At 35.7% G+C, this 20966-nt stretch overlaps 1 protein-coding gene across 1 annotated transcript in view; it reads right to left on the bottom strand.

Annotated features, from left to right (window-relative positions):
• The window catches only part of TINAG (tubulointerstitial nephritis antigen), a 226306-nt gene that overhangs the window by 103104 nt on the left and 102236 nt on the right, over positions 1 to 20966 (bottom strand). Inside the window, exons 8-9 of the mRNA XM_027852893.1 lie at positions 19406 to 19451; positions 12431 to 12554 (exon numbers count right to left, since the gene is read on the bottom strand). Coding sequence (XP_027708694.1) covers positions 12431 to 12554; positions 19406 to 19451 — 170 coding nt within the window. The remainder of the gene's footprint in view (positions 1 to 12430; positions 12555 to 19405; positions 19452 to 20966) is intronic.

Below are 20966 nucleotides of genomic sequence, written 5' to 3'. Positions count from 1 at the left end.
TGTTCCCACAGTACTCCAGAACACTTGTATTGTCCTTTGTTCATGGATTTGTCATGGGAAACTATTCAGGCCCTGGAAATGATAGTTTGTAATCCACCTCCCACCCCCTTCCCACTTGTGATTTATGTATATATACTGTGGCTTTACTCCAGCATAGAAAGTATTCCTCACTCTGAAACTAATTAATTAAACTACTACTTGTTTCCTGACCAAAAAAAAAAAAAATCTTACCCTGCAGGAAAGTAGCAGGGGAAGGGGATAAGAGAAAGGGGGAGGGTTATAGAAGGGAGGGCAGGTTGGGGAAGGGTAGTCAGAAGCTAAACACTTTTGAGGAGGACATGGAGAAAGGAGAGAGAGAATAGAATAAACAGGGATGGGGAAATAGGATGGAGGAAAATACAGTTAGCAATAGTAACTAGGAAAAAATTTTGAAGCAAGTTTTTCAGATAAAGGCCTCATTGATAAATGATCAAAAGACATGAACAGTTTTCAGATGAAGTAATCAAAGCTATTTATAGCCATACGAAAAAATGCTCTAACTCACTATTGATTGGAGAAACACAAATTAAAACAATTCTGGGGTATTACCTCATACCTATTAGATTGGCTAATAGAAGATAAAAGGTAAATGACCAGTGTTGGAGGGTATGTGGGAAAAATAAGACATTAATATACTGTTGGTGGAATTGTGAACTGACTCAACCATTCTGTAAAGCAATTTGGAACTATCCAAATGGTTGCCCTTTGACCTACCAACACCACTACTAGGTCTGTATCTCAGAATAAATAAAAAAAAGTAAAAAGACCTATATGTACAAAAATATTTGTAGCAGCTCTTTTTTGGTGCCAAAGAATTGGAAATCAAAAGGATGTCCATCAATTGGGGAATGTCTGAACAAATTGTGGTATGTGATTATAATGGAATATTGTTATGCTATAAGAAATGAAAAGCAGGATGCTCACAGAAAAAGGACTTACATGAACTGATGCAAAGTGAAATGTACTGTGTACAAAGTAATAGCAATATTAAAAGATGACCAGCTATGAATGACTTAGCTATTCTCAGCAATATAATGATCCAAGACAACTCTGAAGGACTTATGATGAAAAATGGTATACATCCTCAGAGAAAGAACTGAAGATGTCACAATACAAGGTGAAGCACACTTTTTAACTTTATTTTTATTTATGTTTTTCCTATATTTCTTTCACAACATGACTAATACGAAAATGTTTGTTTGACTACAGATGTATAACCTATATGGAATTGCTTGCTTTCTAAATGAAGGGTGATGGGGAGGGAAAAAGGGAGAGAATTTGGAACTCAAAGTTTTAAAAAATGACTGTTAAAAATTTTTTTACATATAACTGGGGAAAAATAAAACACTAAATGAGATGAATATACTTCTAACTAATGAACATGCGCATTTATGTTCTATACTTCTCAAAGTCAATTCATAGTCAGGAACTTTTAAATAATCTGATTTTGACCAGCTCATGTCAATATCCCTTGTAATTTCAATTCTTGCTTTTTTATTTGTTTTTCTTTTCAGTTTGTGTTTCCTTGGGCTTCTGAGTCATTGTGAATGAAAGGATAAAAAAATTAAACTATAAAAAGGGGAAAAGAAGAGAGCTCTCCACATATGAGTAGAGTAACACATAACTTTTTGATTCTATAATTGAAATTATAATTTTTTAAATTGTGAAATGATTGGCTTTCTTCAAGTTTTGGACACTATTATATATATTTGAATAATTGTTAGATGGGTTAAAAAAGAGACTTTCCATATTTCACATCTAGGTACTGCAGTAGATAAAGTGCCAGACTGGAGTCAGGAGGATCTGAATTCAAATCTGGCTTCAGACACTTACTAGCATGTGATCCTGGGCAAGTCAACTCTGTTTGCCTCAGTTCTTCATTTGTAAAAATGAACTGGAGAAGAAAATAGTAAACCACTGTAGTATCTTTGCCAAGAAAATCTCAGATAGGGTCATGAAGAATTGGACATGACTAAAAAGAAATGACTCAACAACAAAATATTTCTCAGTATTTCATATAGAGAAAATAACAACCATAAAGGTGTTTGTACAAATCCTAATGCTGCCAAAAACTTACTTGAGACATTGAATACTCAACTTCTCTGGTCCTTAATTTTCTAATCTATAGTTTGAAAGAGTTTGACTAAGTGAGAGATGGTAGTATGTTTCACTGGAAAGAAGACAATAACTGAAGTCCAAAAGGTCTGGATTTGAACCAAAGCTCACATAATTAATAATTGTATGACCTTTGACAAGTTACCTAACCTCTTTGAATCTTAATTATCTCATTTGTAAAAATTGTGGTCTTTTTTTTTTAGTTAACATAAAGGAGAAAAACTGCTAAAGAAAGTAATTCAAAATTGATACAAAAGAAACATGTTTCCACAACTGACACTGAGGAAACTGGAACGAGATTCTCAAACCTGAATCAGCATCAGGAAATTCCAAATTACCTAATGTTAATTTTATATGAGAAAATGACCCTGTAATGTTCCTTCTTGATCTTTCCGCATATGTACATTTTTTTTCTATTAATCATCAGGAAGTAAAAATATAAACCAGAGAAAGGGAGGGTGACTACTAGTCACTTTTGGTGATTCATATAAAAATAATGAAGCAATAAGAAAACTACGAAATGCTGTTAAAAAGATTTTGAATTCTTGGTCAAGAAATTGAAGAACTTAGAGTAATAGGTGGTATATGCATCTTTGTTGTGATCAAAAAGCAAAGTTAGAATTGGGCAAGTGGAAGCTAATGACTCTATGATACATCATGAATCAATCAAACAAATTCAAAAGAGTGAAAAAAATGGAAGAAAATATGAGATACCTCATGGGAAAAACAATTGACCTGGAAAATAGATTGATGAGAGATGATATCAAAATCATTAGACTACCTGAAAGCCAAAATCAAAAGAAGGCCATGAACAGCATCTTTCAAGCAATCATCAAGGAAAACTGCCCTGATGTCCTGGAACCACATGTCAAAATAAATATTGAAAGAATCCACTGATCACTTCAGGAAAAGAGATTACAAAATGAAAAGCCCAAAGAACATTACAGCCACATTTCAGAACTATCAGGTCAAAGAAAAAATTCTACAAGTGGTAAGAAAGGAACAATGCAAATATTGGGGAATCACAATCAGGATTACACAGGATTTAGCAGCTGCAACATTAAAGGATTAGTGATCATATAACATAATATTCTGGAAGCCAAAGGAGCTAGGACAACAACCAAGAATCACTTACCCAGTAAAATTTATCATAATATTCCAAAGGAAAAAAAATTGTTATTCAACAAAATAGAAGGATTTCAAGCTTTCATAAAAAGAAGACCAGAGCTGAACAAAAAATTTGACCTCCAATTTTAAGATCCAAGAGAAGCATAAACAGGTGAAAAAGGAAAAGAAAAAAGAAAGAAAACATAAGGAATTCAGTAGAGCTAAACTGTTTACATCCCTACACAGGAAGATAATATTTGTAACTTTTAAAAATTGTATCACTAGTGGTACAGCTAGAAGGAATATACGTAGACAGAGGGTATGACCATAAGGTGAATTTGAGTGAATGATATTAAAAAAATAGTGGATGAGAAAGAGAAGTACAATGGGTGTAGAAGAAAGAGAGAAGTAGAATGAGATAAATTATCTCACATGAAGAGGCAATTAAGACCTATTTACAGTGGAGGGGAAGATGGAAGTGTGGTAGGGGACAAGTGGTGATGGGCATTGCTGGATCCTTACTCTCATCTCTATTGGCTCAAAGAGGGAATAATATACACAATTGGTTGAATATAGAACTCTGTCTTACCCAACTGGGAAGTAGGAGGAAAGGAGATTAAGTAAAGGGAAGGGGTGGGGACTGACAGAACAAAGGGCAGTTCAAGCGAGGTGCTAGATACAAACAAAACACTGGTGAGAAGGGACTAGGTGAAATGAAAGAGAGCACAAACAGGAGGAAGAATGGGATGGAGGGAAATACACAGGTAGTAATCATAACCGTGAATGTGAATGGGATGAACTCTTCCATAAAACAGAGGAAGATAGCAGAGTGGATCAAAAACCAGAGTTGTACAGTATGTTGCTTACAAGAAATATACTTGAAGCAGACAGACACACACACAGAAAAGGTAAGGGGCTGCAGCAAAATCTATTATGCTTCAACTGAAGTTAAAAAAAAAAAAGCAGGAGTAGCAATCCTGATCTCAGACAAAGTAAAAGTAAAAATAGACCTAATTAAAAGAGATAAGGAAGGAAACATCACCTTGCTAAAAAGTACCATAGACAGCAAAGTAATCAAATTAGAAGAGCAAAGAATAGTATGCCTGTCAGATCGATGGGGAGGGGAAGAATGTGTGACCAAATAAGAAACAGAGAGTATTATAAAATGTAGAATAGATAATTTTGATCATATTAAATTGAAAAGTTTTTGTACAAACAAAACTAATGTAACCTAGGTTAGAAGGAAAACAGAAAGATGGGAAACAATCTTTACAGTAAATGTCTCTGATAAAGGCCTCATTTCTCAAATATATAGAGAATTGAGTCAAGTTTGTGAGAGTAAAAGCCATTCCCCAATTAATAAATGGTCCAAGAATATGAACAGGCAGTTTTCAGATAAAGAAATCAAAGATGTCTATAGCATATGAAGAAGTGCTCTAAATCACTTTTGATTAGAGAAATGCAAATTAAAACAACTCTGAAATACCACCTCACACCAATCAGAATGGCTAATATGACAAAAAAAGGAAAATGATGAATGTTAGAGAAGATGTGGGAAAATTGGGACACTAATGCACTGTTGAAGTTGAGAACCAATCCAACCATTCTGGAGAGCAATTTGGAACTATGCATATCATTTGATCCAGCAATACCACTACTAGGTCTGTATCCCAAAGAGATCATAACAAAGGGAAAAGGACCTACATTTGCAAAAATGTTTACAACAGCCCTATTCATGATGGTAAATTATTGGAAAATGAAGGGATGCCCATCAATTGAGGAATGGCAGAATAAGCTATGGTATATGAATGTAATGGAAGACTATTGTGCAATAAGAAATAATTAATAAGCACATTTCAGAAAAACCTGGAAAGACATGTACAAACTAATGCAAAATGCAATGAGCAGAACCAGGAAAACACTGTACACGGTATCAGCAACATGAAGTGATGATCAACTATGAATGACTCAGCTTTCTTTTAGCAACACAATGATCCGAGAAAAGTCCAAAGGAGTCATGAAGGAAAATGCTATCCATATCCAGATAAAGAATGGATGGACTCTGATTGCAGATCGAAGCATATTTTTTCACTTACTTTATTCTTTCTCATGTTTTTTTTTCTTTTGATATGTTTCTTCTTCCACAACTGTGATGAATTTGGAAATATGTTTTACATGATAGCATATGTATAAACTATATCAAACTGCCTACCATCTTCAGTAGAAGGGAGGGGAAGGAAGTAGAAAAATTTAGAACTCAAAATCTTGTAAAAATGAATGCTGAAGATTTTCTTGATATCTAATTGGGGAGAAAAATAAAATACTACTTAAAGAAAAAAATAATAGCACCTACTTTTCAGTCTAAATAAGTAAAGGATCAAATGAAATAATGTTTTTAAAGTGCTTAGCACAGTACCTGGAACATAGTAGATGTTTAATAAATGCTTGGTCTCTTCTTCTGTATATGAATACAAGGATAAATACTATTTACAGGAATATTATCACCAGTGGGAAAATGTACCAAGGAGATGAAAGACAAGAGGAAAGGATTTGTTAAACTTGTTGCTTCACAATATATAGATTGCCATTTTCTGAGGTAGTCAAGTATTGTAAACAATGTAGGTGCCTATAAATTGAGAGATGGAGGAGAGTAGCTATCAAAAGGTTCAGAACAATGAGAAGTAGGATACTATAGACTGAAATACTGCAGGGGATGTAAGTCCCAGAGGTAAAGGAAGTTCTCAAGAATGAAATTCTGCAGACTCAAAAAGAAATTGTTCTGTTGAGGAAGTTAAGTGATAATTATATAAATATATTGATATGGATAGATATAAAAGCCGTCAACAATGTAGATGTTAAAAAAGACATTCAGAAGATAGAAGAAAGTAGGTGCTAGAGGATGGAAACAAGTTCTTATAGAACTACAGTTCTATAAGAATAGTGTCAGCGTGCTAAAGATCAGCATAAGCATAGGTTGTTGAAGAAATCTAAGGATAACAAAAAAGAGGGGACTTTGATGATAGTAGGAATAAGAGGCCCAGGACTGGTACTTGTGATCAATGATGACTGATTAGGAAGAGCTCAATTAGTGAGTTTGACTTCAATTCCCAGAAACCTTCTAGAATGTATCTTTAAAGAGGCTAAGGAGAAGCATAGGAAAGGAATTGGTAGTCAGAAAGAAGTAACATGATTTTATCAAGAACAGGTCATGCCAGAATAACCATATGTGGTTGGTTTGTTTTCTAGATCTACTGAACAGAGGAATGTTGCAGCTAAAATATAATGGCTGGTTCATTAAGTCAGCACTCAATACATGCTAGTTGACTTGAGGAAAATATGGAGAGAGTTGGGCTAGGTGGTAATTCAATTAAAGAGATTCAGTGTCTAGCAGTCTCTAATACCTAACAACATGTCCAAAACATAGTAGGCATTTAATAAATGCTTGATAAATAGAACTCAATTGAATTTAGAATTGGTTGAATGTTTGGACACTAAAAGTGGTCATTAATGACTTGTGTCAACTGAGAAGGAGGTCTCCAGTAAAAGATCCCAAATAATTTGTGCATGGCCCTGTGATTTGTAAAAGTTTGTCAATAACTTGAACATAGATTAACATGGTGCGCTTATCACATTTGCAGAAGATGGAATGCTGAGAATAATAGTTGACACAATGGACAACAAACAGTAAGAGCTTTCAAAAGGGCCTTGATAGACTAGGGCATCAGCCTAAGTCTGGTAAAAGTTTTAATAAGGATAAATGAAAGGTCTTGATTTGAACTTAAAAAAAATTTACCCCACAAGTACAAGGTTGGGAAGAAATAGCTAGAAGACCATATATCTGAAAAATAAAATGAAATTTGGAATTTTAGTGGACTTCAAGCTCACAATGAGTCAGCCTTGTGATATGGAATCCAAGAGAGTTAATGCAAAATTAGACTGCATTGAGAGCCATAGTGTTCAGGAGTAAGAAGTGATAAGTGACAATCCCACTTCACTTTGTCCTAATAAGACCACATCTGTAATAGACTTACTATCTATATGCAACCTTCAACAAGTAACTTCACCTCTCTGGGTTTCATGGCTTCCTAATATTTAAAATGAAGGTGTTGGATCAGATGATTTCTATGGTCCTTTGCACCACTGAACACCATAATCTCATGATCTATAAGATTCCTTCCAAGTCTATGACGGTAATTCTAAACAAGAATGCCGCGATGAGAAGGTTTCATATAATAACTCTTTTCTTCATGAGCTAATAGGATTTGTTGTGACAGATTTAAAAGCTACTCCATGGGAGAAAGTTAAGCACTCTGACAAGGTACATTGACTCACTTGAGCCCTTGGAAGACTTTTTTAATTCAATGAAGCATCATTTTCCTAAGTGTCATAATTAGAAAATTAGCAGTTACTAACGAAGAAATAAATTAAACTCTACCACTGAACTCTAATGCTTCAGTGAACTAAACAGTACCCAAGTGGTCTGAAATAATTCTAAAAGAACCCAATTCACTCACAGGGAATAGTTTATCCACTAGAACAACTGGCCTGATTAAATGCCACTTGGATATACTAAGTGTAAAAAGGTTCTACTTTTCTAGGAGCTTACAAGGTTAAAAAACAAAAAACTCTTGCTATGTAAGCCAAAATACAAATTAAATAAAGTTGGCTAGACTAATTGAATATCAAAATATTGGCATTTCATCCAAGGCTTCATACATGCCATTTATTTGGAAATAAAAAAATACAATATGATAGACAGTGGACAGGGAGTCAGCCTCAAAGAAAACTAGGGTTCAAGGCTTACCTCTGACACATAGTTACTGTATGATCTTGGGCAAATCACTTAACCTCTCCATGCTCCCAGGCAATTATATAAGTTGAAAACAAGTAAAGAAAATTTCTAACTTAGTAGATATCTATCTATCTACCTATAGTTAGATAGATACATACATAAATACACACATATATGTATATGTGTTAATGTATGTGTATATACATATACATAATATATACATACACATATAAACTTACATACGTACATATATGAAATCACATCTGGTTTCAAAAAGGTAATAGAAAAACAGGTGGCTCTAATAAAATTAACTTCTCATTTTCAGTTCATTAACATAGGTTCCTTGGGTAAGGTGACATTTTAAGTGTTCTTTTTATGGTAGAAGAGAGTGAAATTAATCACCTGGCAGTGGGAAAGATCTCCTATGTAAATGAAGTTGATGGAGAGTAGTGAAATTAATCCTAGATAATTCTGAGGAAGAAATAAATAAAAGGAAATGAAGTAAAGAGTTTAAGTGAAAACAAGAAAGCAAAATAAATGAAGATATAACACTTTTCCTGGTGAAGGAATTTTGTATCTAGGCTTGGAGAGTAAGGCAATTAGGGAACCTCTGGAGGGTTTTAGGGGACAAACTATTTATGCTGCAGAAGAAAAGGTGATGGAGGAAGAAGTGCCATCTTCATTCTTCTCCACTCAGATCATCTTTTTCGCTTCCCTGATGCCATTGAAAAACTGGATTCCACCCCCTAGAACCACTCTAGACTTTCATAGGATAGCTTTGCCTTTATCTTATTCAATTCTAGTTAATTAAAATATGAGCTGCTTGAGGGCAGAAGCTGTTTTGCTTGCTTTAATTTGTATAACTAGTGCTTGGCACAGTGCATGTCATATATAAGTATATGCTCTATGTATCTATCTGTCTGTCTATCTAACTACATATATATCATCCATCTATCTGTCTATCTAGTATCTATCTCCTCACTGAGAACAGAAAGATCAAGTAGAAGTAGCAAAATTAATCCTAGACTTACACTATGGTGATAGGGTAGGAAAGATTATTGTACACTGATTCCACACAGAAAGAAATAGCAGAATGTCATAGAACTTGTGACAGTGAGAATGTTGATGTAAGAAGTGAAGATCAATGAGAATGAATTCAAAACACCTTCTCTCCCCCTGATTACTTGCTCACTCCAAAGTGAAAACCAAATGAAAGAAAGAAATATAATAAATGTGGCTTCACAGAATCCAACTTTATTTGGCTGCAAGAAACTTTGCCAAGTACCTTGCAAGAAATACTTCGAAGACAGGACACAGGGTGGGATAGGGAGGGACCGCAATCCTCTAGACTAGATAACACTACATTTTTTGAATAGGGGCAGTCAGAAGAAATGTGGTTAAGCTACAATAGTCAAAAAGACTATTTGACCCTCGATTCTATGGGATCAGTTTTCTTGCTGCTGTATTGCTTCATGTCTAGAATTAGTGTGATGATATGATGCTATGTGAGGCTGGTGACCAGCATTACCAAGGAGAATGCTACCCTCATTCACTCTCTCTTTTGAAGATGGTTTTATTCCTTTCCAATCACTCCCTTGAGTCCTGCCCTTTGAAGGAGTGCATTTCTTTTCAAACTAGTTATGGGAAAACAATGGGAAGAGGAAATAGCCAAGGCCCCATATCCCAAATCACTCCAAGCTCAAGTAAAGTCACTCCCAGACAAAGCTGCTGGCTCATTTGCTTTGGAATTTCAAGGTCTAAATTTCAATCTTTCTCTGTTTTGGGAAGTTAGAAAAATATAAATCAATAATATTCTTTTCACAACTCAAGACTCCTCCCCTCCCCAGGCAAAAATTTTTCTGGTGAAGTATATCCTTCAATTGTCGAATTTTTTTCCTGCGTACTCTTCTCCACCACTGCTTCTGTCACATTTGTGCAAAGATTCACTTAGGTTTTTATCATTATGGTCAATTATGTATCATATTTAATAACGTGGTAAACAGAAAACCAAACAAACCCGTAAGGATTGAAGATTCAGGCATACCTGTTCTAAGAAAACAGGAGCAAAAAAGTAGAGAAGGGGGTGAGATTTTACCAGCTTTCATCTCTTCTGTCCAAATCATTCTAGCAAATTCAGCAACTATCTGTTCTATAAATCTTATGCATGATTTGATCATATAACCTCAATCATGTGACATTCTCTCTCCACAATTTCCTGGGACACTTTACTACTTTTGTGTGCCTATGAACCTGCTTTCATGCTGGCACACAAACACCCAAGCTAGCACACCTATCCTTGGTGGTTCCTAGCTTCAGCTTCCCATAATCTCTCAGTATGAGAAAGGTTAGGTTATCTATCACTTTGTCTTTCAAAGTCTATCCCATCAGTCCAGAGTTAGGATGAACTACCTGAGTGTTAAGCAAGGGCATGCTGGTGAATTTACCCTTGACCAACAAATATCCATCTCCAATGTCTGTCTCCTTGGCAACCCCAAGGGGTGCTACAAATGTTTTGGGGGGTTTTTCCCTTTGTTTTTGCTTGAACATACATTAAACAAAAACATTTCTTCATACATCTACAGTATTATATGGAGCCAATGCGCATTAATAAATTTTGAGATACATTTAGCACTCCGTTTCCCCACATTCCTCAATCTTCCTTGTACTTTGTACTTATAGTAGCACTGAAAAAGGTACCTGTATCCCAACACCACTCTCCATGCCTATTTCTTATTCTTCCTTCACTCATACAGGCCTAACATTAAACATATATGTAACAAATTCTCTTTATGTTCAGGATGGATTTTAAAATGAAAGGAAATTAAGGAGTGGGCAATGCTCATCCTTCCAATTATATACTGACCTTTATAAAAGTAACTAATCAATCAACAAACTTTCTTTAAATACCTACCTACTAAATGTCAGGTATTGCGCTAGAGACTGGAGATACGAAGACAAAAATGAAACAGTTCCAGTCTTCAAGGAGCTTAGCTTTTACTGGGAAAACAACCTGTATAGGTAAATGTGTGTGTATACACACATACATACACATATATATGGTGTCTGAATGTATATGCATATACATGAATATATGTATACACAGAATAAGTACAGCTAGATTGATCAGTGGCTAGAGCACTGGGCCTGGAGTCAGTAAGACCTGAGTTCAAAGCTGGCCTCTGATGCTAATGTTGTGACTCTAGGCAAGTCACTTGGCAACCTCTGTTTGCCTTAATTCAAGAAAGAAGAAAATGGCAAACCATTCTGGTATCTTTGCCAAGAAAACACCCTGGATAGTATTGGTATGCTATGTAAGGTCCATGGGGTCACAAAGAGTTAGACACAAATCAACAATAACAACAACAAAGTCACCAAATTTGAGGTGTATTCAAAATGGTTTAATGTAGAAAGCAGCTTTTGACTGAATCTTGAAGGAAATGAAGGTTTCCCTAAGGTAGAAATGAGAAGAGATTTCAATAGTGACCTAGAAAACAGCCAATGCAAAAGCCAAGCCACTGCAAAGGAATTCTCTGTAAACAGCAGAAAAAAAGACTAATTCAGCTAAACTAGAGGGAAGAGGAGTGATATATAATGAAACTAGATGTAAAAAGTGAATAAAAGGAAGACATTGATGTTTGTGAAACTGCAAAGTACCTGGCACATAGTAGTTGCTTAATAAATGTTTATTGATTAATTTATTGTGGAAATAGTAACACTAGCCTACAGAGTTATCTAGCACTTTGAGTTTATAATGTCTTAAATATCCTATTGTATCCTTGTAACAATCCTGTGAAGGAGGTAGAATGCAGCCTTCTTGAAAGCAGGGCCCTTTACACTAATTGTCTGCCACAAATCAGTGCTGAAGAAATGTTTGTTGAATTAAATTGAAAGCCCACTTTATGGATGAGAAATCTGTGGCTGGAAAAGGACTTGGCCAAGTTTGTACTTACCAGTCAAAGTTAAGTACTTGTCTTCTGACTCCTTGACCACTTTCAGTACATCAAACTATTAAATGTTATTATTCATTTAAATATCAAAGCATTATGAACTCTTTAGGAACAATGTTACCCTCTTATACAAAGGCATACTCTATGGTATGGTAGAACAGACCAATGGTTATGGAGTCAAAAGACCTAAATTCAAAACATGCCTCTGGTGCTTTACTATCTCTGAGACCCTGGGCAAATCACAACCTCTCTGGACCTCAGTTTCTATCATAAGGGGGGCTGGACTAAGTGGTTTCTAAGATTCCTTCTATATCTAAGATCTATGATCTATAATCCTCATTTATAGTTTCAGTTCCCCATGGGTATACAGCAATGTCATGAATTGCTTTTTCAGAAGCATTGATAGAATATCTGTACCAATTTGACTTACCCAGTGAGTTTGACTGCATGTGTGCTTAGATTTCTGTATTTTTCTGATTCATCCTTTATGCTGTTGACATGCCTATATATCCCTGTTTTGTAATGGAAGAAATCTTCATGGACTTGCATTATTGCTAAAAGAAAAGTTGACAACATAATTGACAATGAAAAACTGTGAAGAACTATGTGGTCTTTTCCCAGGCAAATCTCTGAGTTCTTTCCCTGGGATTTCAACTTTAAAAGGACTACACAATTGAACTCATTTTCTCTTTTTCATTTAATTGGTTGTGATTTTTCTTATTCTCCTATAACAATGTCATTGGAATATTTATAATATTACTTAAATCTATATTATGCTTATTAAAATCCAACTAATCTAGATCAAAGAAAACACAATATTACTAGAAATTGAACCACTAGCAATCAAGTCCTTCCACATCGGGCAAGTGATTGCTTCTTCTCTGTTAACCCTGTTCTCCACTACAAGCCTATAAAAGCTCCAATTAAGCCTGCAGCAAAGGGTGAGCCTCACAGAAGAGGCTTAAAGTCATTGTTCTTAATCCTCCCATAAATATAAACCTTTCCTTGGCAAGTCTAAACGAAAAGCTGTGCCTTGGAGTAGGGACATGATGCCAAGATTTTATTCTTCAAATACTTGGGAAAGAAGCCAATAGCATGACCTTTTTCTTTTTTTTTTTTTAAGAAATAGCATTTACAATGTATAAAAATGGGGTCTCTGATTATTTCTTTCTGATACAGAATGTTCCATTGAGGGGTTGGGGCAATACAATCTTATAGAAGTTGACATCCCTTTAAAATTTCATAGGAGTACAGGCAAAGGAAATAGAAACTATGTAAATTGTTGAACCATAAGTTTGAAATTCATTTCATTCATTCACTTTATAAATATTTATTGAATTCTGCCTGTGAGCAAGCCACTGATAATAAAAGCTCACATGTAAATAGTGCTTGGAAATTTTCAAAGTACTTATCCAATAAAAACCCAGTGAAGTAGGTATGATAAGCAGTGTTATCCCCCAGAAGTAAAATGGGCCCCAGTGATGTGAAGTGATTTGCCCAAGTGTGGTGTGTGGTGCATAAAATGCAGCTGGTGTATAAAAATATCAGCTAGCATTTATATAGGGCTAAAAGGTTTTCAAAGTGATTTCATACACACACACACACACACACACACAAATACTTGCACATGTATAATCTCATGTATAATACAGCAACCCTTGGAGATAAGTGTAAGATTGTATGAATTTACAATACTGTAGTACCTAAAGGATTTTGCTTTTGTCTCTTTCCTATCACCTCCACTTCTTTTAAATTCTATAGAATGTGAAAGAAGGTGATCTTGGAAGTACTGAAGAGTTAAATGTCAAGGGCAGCAATTCGACCCAAGTCTACTGAATGCAAACACAGCACTCTTGGCCTAATGGATAGATAGCTAGATTTTTGAGTCTGAAAGACTTAAGTCTGAATCTTGCCACAAACAGTTACTAGCTATGACATCATGGACAAGTCTCTTAACCTACTTCAGTTTCCTCAGTGGAGTGAAATGGGGGTAATAATAGCACCTACATCCAAGAGTTGTTTTAAAAATCCAGTGAGGGGGCAGCTAGGTGCGAAGTGGAAAGAGCTCTTGCCTTGGAGTCAGGAAGACCTGAGTTCAAATCTAGCTTCAGGAACTTGACACTTACTAGCTGTGTGACCCTGGGCGAGTCAATTAACCTTGTTTACCTTGCCAAAAAGCAAAAAAAAAAAAAAAAGAATCCAGTGACATTATACATGTGTGTGCATATGTGTGTGCGCGCGTGTGTGTGTGTGTGTGTGTGTGTGTGTGTGTGTAAAACCACTTTGGAAACATTATGTCTCCATATAAATGTTGGCTATTACTTTTATAAGCCAGATTGCATTTTTAAGTCACTATATAAAGGCCTTGATACGGTTCATTTGCTTTTCAATCATGTCCAATTCTTCATGACCTCATTTGGGATTTTCTTGGTGAAGATACTGAAGCAGTTTCTCATTTCCTTTTCCAGCCTATTTTACAAATGAGGAACTGAAGCAAACAGGGTTAAGTGACTTGCCCAAGGACACACAGCTAGTAATCTGAGGCCAGATTTGAAGTCAGATAGATGTCTTCCTAATACCAAGTCCAGTGTTCTATCCATTGCTCGACCTAGTTGCCCTATAAGGCCTTATACCACAACAATTAAATCAACTTTAGGATAAGAAGTGTGGTATGATACAAAGAACACTGAAAAAGAAGGAAGAAAAGAAAGAAACTTACATGATAATTTTGTTGTATATTTGACTGTAATAACAAGTTGTGCATAGTAGATTTGCAGTTTTATGTACAATCATCTTTTTATTGTACTATGTTACAGAAATGCTTGTTTTATTCCATAAATTAAAAATAAAATAAAAAAGGAAGAACACTGGATTTGAAGTAAGAAGGCTCATGTTAAAATTCCTAGCTCTTTCAATTACTACTACCTAACTTTGGGGAAGACATTCTAATTCTATAGGCCTCAATTTTGATCTCTAAGGCTATTTTTCTAGCTCTAAAACTATTATTCCATAGTCCTAATTTAGCAACAAGGGACCAAGGAATCTGAGGTTTGGAAGGGACCTCAGAGCTCATATATTGGAATCCATATTAGAAACTGTGCCTTAGAATAGAAGTGTCCCCTCTATAGTATGCCAACAATTAATGATCCAGCCTCTGCCTGAGGACCACTAATAACAAGGAACCCACTTCCTCCCTAGGCAGAACACTCCACTTTCAAATAGTGTTATTTACTAGGAAACTTTTCCTTACGTTGAGCCAAGAGTAACCTCTCTATAATGTCCACACATTGCTCCTAGTTCTGCCCTCTGGGGGCCAAGCAGAACAAGGCTAATACTTCTTCCATATGACAGCCTAGATCAATCTAGATTTGAAAGAAAGAGCAAAGGGGGAAATAGTGCTGGTTATATAATCATTCCTGAAACTATTTTAGTGCAACAATGTCAGAAGCATTCCATTTTAGATATGCCTCTCTTCCATGCTTTTTTTTTTCCTGATAACACTCATATAGTTTCAAAGGAAGACAATTCTTCTTTATTTTCTATTAACCACATAAGCATAAGATTGTAAGAATTTAAAATACTATAGGGCCTACAGGATTTTGCTTTTGTATCCTTCATATTACCTCTACCTCTTTTAAATTCTGTAGAATATGAAAGAAGATGATTCTTGGAAGTACTGAAGAATGTAGAAGAATGCACGTCATATTATTTATTCAGAATTATCTTACTTTTCATATCCTCTTGTTCCACTGAAAGGGGAAAATTGGCTGTACATTGGCCCAAGCAATAACAAACAGACAATCAGATTGCATCTCCAGCAGAATGAGTCAACCAGCACTTTATCCATTTATAAAAATGTGCAGATATTGCCAAAAGCTTTTCTGTTCCATAGAAATAGTCAGTCCTTCAGCAATTATGACTCACCTCCTTTTGTAAACATCATGAATGGTACATGTTCTCCTATTTGTCTAAAGAACTATCACCTAGAGCAGGGTTCAACTGGAGGGCCTTGAGTTTATTGTTATTTTAACTTTTTTATAATTATTTTGATATAATTGGCTTCCTTTGTAATCTTGAAAATTTTATTTTAAGCAACTAAAACATTATTTTGAGAAGGGGTCCATCAGTTTACCCTGACAGTCAAAGGGCCATGCCAGGAAAAAAAATAGTTAAGAAACCCCTCTCCTAGAGAAATGCAAGTGGCATACCAGTACAACTAATTTAAAGGAGTCCCCCACCTCCAATTTCCTACACCAAGTAGAAGAAGGTCTTTTGTAAAGACGTGGACAAAGATTTCTGCAAAGAAAATTTTGGACATGAATTAAATCCAAGGGTCTCTATATAAAGTTTTCTGACCCGGTCCAAGGTGGCAGGTGAAGAACACAAGGAACCAGGCGACCTGGGTCAAAGTCCAAATTTTGTTACTGTATGACCTTAAACTCTACGACCTTAGGCAAGTCAGTCAACGTCTCTGAGCAAATTTTCTCACTTGTAAAATTAATCTATAAGTTGTGTGTTAAAAAAAAACCTTCATTACACATAGAATTTCAGCTTACCTTTTTTCCAACTATTTTTTCTAATTTATGTGTAATTCCAAAGGATTTTGTGAAATATTCTGTACAAAACTGAATCTAAACATTCAGTGACTACGATCTGCATGAAACTGACTATTTAAAACATGTAATGCTTAGAAGCAGCATAACATAGGGAGAGAGACTCCCTTGAAGTCAAGAGGACCTAGAATCAAAGTCTATCTCTGATACGTACTGTCTGTGTAACCCTGGACAAGTCACTTGACCTGTTAGTGTCCCAAGCACTTCTCTGAGACTAACTCTACGTTGGTAGATTGAGTTGCCACTGGGAACTTCTCTGTACCAAGAAACCCACAAGTCTAGTCCCTGGCCTCTAATATTAGGAAAATATACAATACTGCCCTCTCCTTTTAAAACCTTAACTAAATCCTACCATTGAGCATAGCTCTCACCCCTAGAAAAGTGGTTTAGGCTAATTGATTCCTCAAACGTCTTAACCTTTTGCTAAAATTTCTTTCTCCAAAGTTGCGAATTACTTCTTTCTTTTTTAATTTTTCACTTATTTTATTTTTTTAATTTATGGAATAAAATAAGCATTTCCATGACATAGTATAATAAAAAATGATTGCACACTGCAAATCTTTTATGTACAGCTTACTATTCCTTTTAAATATGCAATAAAGGTATCACGTAAATTTCTTTTTTTTCTTCCCCCCATCCCTAGGGATGGCTACCATTAGACACAAATGTGTGTGTGTGTGTGTGTGTGTGTGTGTGTGTATGTATGTACTTATATGTTGTCAGATCCCAGGGATTTTTCTCAATCTTCATCCTTCATGATCTCTCTACAACCTTGGTCCCTATTGATCATGCTATACTTGAGACACTTTCCTCTCAGTTTTCCAGTCATTTTTCTCTCTTTATTCTTCCCCATGTGTATTACTATTCTTTCTCAGTATCCCTTGCTGACTCATAATCAAAATTATGTTAATTATGGCTGTGCCCCCAAAGCTCTGCTCCTGTCCCCTTTCTCTTCCCTCTCCACATATTCTCTCTGTGAATTTACCAGATCTCTGGTATTTAATTATCATATCTATGCAGCCTCAATCTGTTCCTTTTGCACTCTAGACATCTCTAACTACCTGCTAGACATTTATGCCTAGAATGTACTTCCTCTTCACCTCTGCCTCTCACAATGGTTAACTTCCTTAAAAGTTCTTTTCAAACACAACCTCCTATAGGAATTTGTGTGTTTGTTTGTTTGTTTGTTTTCCCCCAATTATCCCATCTGCTTAGGTTCCATATTATATTTTATATTTTTAATTTATATTTTATTTATAAATTTATATGTGTGTACTTATCCGTGAGGTCTCTCTCACTAAAATGTGCACTCCTGGAGGAGACTTGTGTTTACATTTCCAGAGCCTAATATATTACCTACTTATGTAGTAAGTGCTAGTTAATTTATTGATTGGTTGACAGAAAATGGTCATTTACATGGTATAATGGTTAATCAGAATCCACCAATCTGAGTTTGAATCTTCATGAAACATTTCTGTTCCTTTATTAATATATATGCATGTATGTGTATATTGTGTGGGCATATACATACATACATTCTTCATTTATTCTAGTATAACACATGAATGTGGTGGATTTCTTGAGCTCAGGAGTCTGAGCTCCAATGGATTATGCTGATCTAGGGTCCACACTAAAATTTTTTTAAAGATTTTTTTTAATGACTAAACTTTCCCTATTAAGTTTTTTTTAACTTAATCATCAATTCAGTTTAGCATAATGTGGCCTCTATTATTCTAATCATATTCAAAACTGGATATATTTTTTCCCCTTTAATGATAAGCTTAAATCAATTTCACTTTCCTCTGGAAGTCAAGGAGAAAATTTATTTGGAAAATCACTGTAGTACTTGGCATGAGTCAAAGGGAAGGAGGGATCCTTTATACTCTATGTTCATTCAGTTAAATTTGCCAAAAATTACTAGATTAGGTGGCAAGGAGAGTTTTCACTTCTCTAGAGCCTTTTTACAGCCATAATAAGGATTTAATTCTCCAAGTTATATTTGTCATTCAAAATATCTGATGCCTGCTAGTTTATCTACCTTTTTCTCCTTCACTCTGATGTCAAATGTAGTGGTAAGAATTGTTTGGTATTATTTATTTTACCATTAAAGTATCTTTTCTAATGATGAACTTGGATTCTAGTAAATCATTCTTCTGAGGAAGTGGGAGGTGACTCAGAAATTTGAGAGTAGGGAGGTGGATAGAATAAATATTGACCAATCAAACAATAAAAATTCATTAAGAGTCTTTTATTTCCCAGGCACTATCCTAGGCCCTGGGGACACAAGTACAAAGAATTAAACAATTCTTACTGCCAATGAGCTATGTTTGATAACAAATATACAATGTTTAATATCTTTGGTGAATATATGTTACATCAAAATTTGCCAATAAATGGAAAATGAGGGAAGGTTCAGAATGGGAAGAGGTATCTACCAAAGGACAGAGACCTTAAAATGGAAAACAGCAAAACTAGAGAAAGATTTCTTTGTTAGGAATCAAATTAAAACTTCAAATGTCATAGGAACTCCAGAGAGGAAAATTGAGGAGCCAGCCTATAACAGAGGCTGCAACCTTACAAACATAGTAATTGTTGATAAACTTTTTCAAATGGACACAGCCTTGGTTATGATACTGAGTGCATTTCATACAGATATTATTTCTAGATCTGTACAAACCCACTGCACATTTAAAAATGAAGATCTCTTCTCTCATAAAGATCTTAATATGATAAATATGCTCTTACACACAAGAAATAAATAAGTCATATTATTCTTTGTTTTCATCACTAACCTTGTACTGGTCCATTCTGCATGATTTCTTTCATTATTTCAGTTTCCTGGAAGGAAACAAGAATGTAAAAGTCAACATCATTACCACTGAGGACTACTTGCTATAGAAATTCTGTTAGGTTTTGCTGCATATAGTGAATCAGATACAGGTTGATTTTGTTTGCTAACAGTTTATAATTGAATATGCTTTGGAAATCAGATTAGCAGAATCTTAGAGTAAGAAGTGATCTAGTCCTATCCCTAGATGAACAAGAATCTTCTAATGAAATAATGTGTCTAAAGCATTTTACAAATCTTAAAGTATTATATAAACATCAATTATGACTACTAATATCACACCAAGGCATGATAATTCAAGTTTTGTTTGAAGACTTTCAGAGAGGCAGGGTTAATAACCTCCCAAGGCAATCTATTTCTCTTCAGGATAGCACTAATTGTTAGGAAGTTTTTCCTTACATCAAGATTTAATTTGTCAGGGGGTGGAGCCAAGATGGCAGAGTAAGAGCAGTGACTTGCTTGAGCTCATTCCCAAACTCCTCCAAATATCTGTAAAAAATGGTTATAAATAAATTCTAAAGCAGCAGAACCCACAAAAAGATGGAGTGAAACAAATTTCCAGCCAAAGACAGCCTGGAAGTTTGATCAAAAAGGTATGTCATGATGGGTGGGGATAGGAATGTAGTTCAGCTTGGGCATGCAGGCAAAACAGGCCTCAGCGAACCAGGAGTAGCCCTCAGAGGACTGAATCACAGGTAGGTGTGACAGTTTCCAGACTTCTCAACCCACAAATGGCAAAGAGAACTTAGAAGGTCAGTAGGAAAAGTTTGTGACTGTGGTGATAGGGAAGCTCAGTCCCAGCCCCATTTCCCTAGTGCAGCCCTGAGGTGGTGGCTGCTTCCTGAGCTTCCAGCCCACAGACTGAGTGGGGATTGAGTGGCTGATCATAGGGGGATTACAGGGACCTCTTTGCTGGTGCAGGATTCCCTTGCTTTGCCCGTGCTTGGATCTATGTCACAGTTCTAGGTGGCAGTTCTGGGGCAAGGAGGAGCGCTGGCATTGTGGAACTTGTAGTGGTAGTGGAGAGGAAATCCTCCTCACAGTTCCAAGACAGAAAAGAGTGTTTATTTTCACTCATAGACTAGAGCACAGGCCAGGAAAGGAGTAAACACCTCGCCTCTGATCATAGCACCTTGGAAGAACTGAAAATTTACAGGTCCCTAGAAGTATCTCTGAAAACAGCTGCACAAAACTCCCAAAGCTTGGGACAGTGCATTCTTCAAACTGAAAGCAGACCCCTAAGTTACCAAAGAGTTTATAACTCAAGTAATTGGCTGGGATCATGAGCAAAACATAGAATATTTCTTTGGTGCCAAAGAAGATCAAAACATACAACAGAAGAAAACAAAAAAAGTCAAAGCTCCTACATCCAAAGCCTCCAAGAAAAATATGAATCAGTCCCAGGCCATGGAAGAGCTTAGAAAGGATTTTGAGAAGCAAGTAGGAGAAGTAGAGGAAAAACAGGGAAGAGAAATGAGAGTGTTGCAAGAAAATCATGAAAAGCA

The sequence above is a fragment of the Vombatus ursinus genome, unplaced genomic scaffold (genome assembly GCF_900497805.2).
Source record: "Vombatus ursinus unplaced genomic scaffold, bare-nosed wombat genome assembly UNPS02009835.1, whole genome shotgun sequence".
Lineage (NCBI taxonomy): Eukaryota > Metazoa > Chordata > Mammalia > Diprotodontia > Vombatidae > Vombatus > Vombatus ursinus.
The sequence above is the reverse complement of the archived record's forward strand: the minus strand, read 5'-3'. Positions and strand labels throughout refer to the sequence as shown.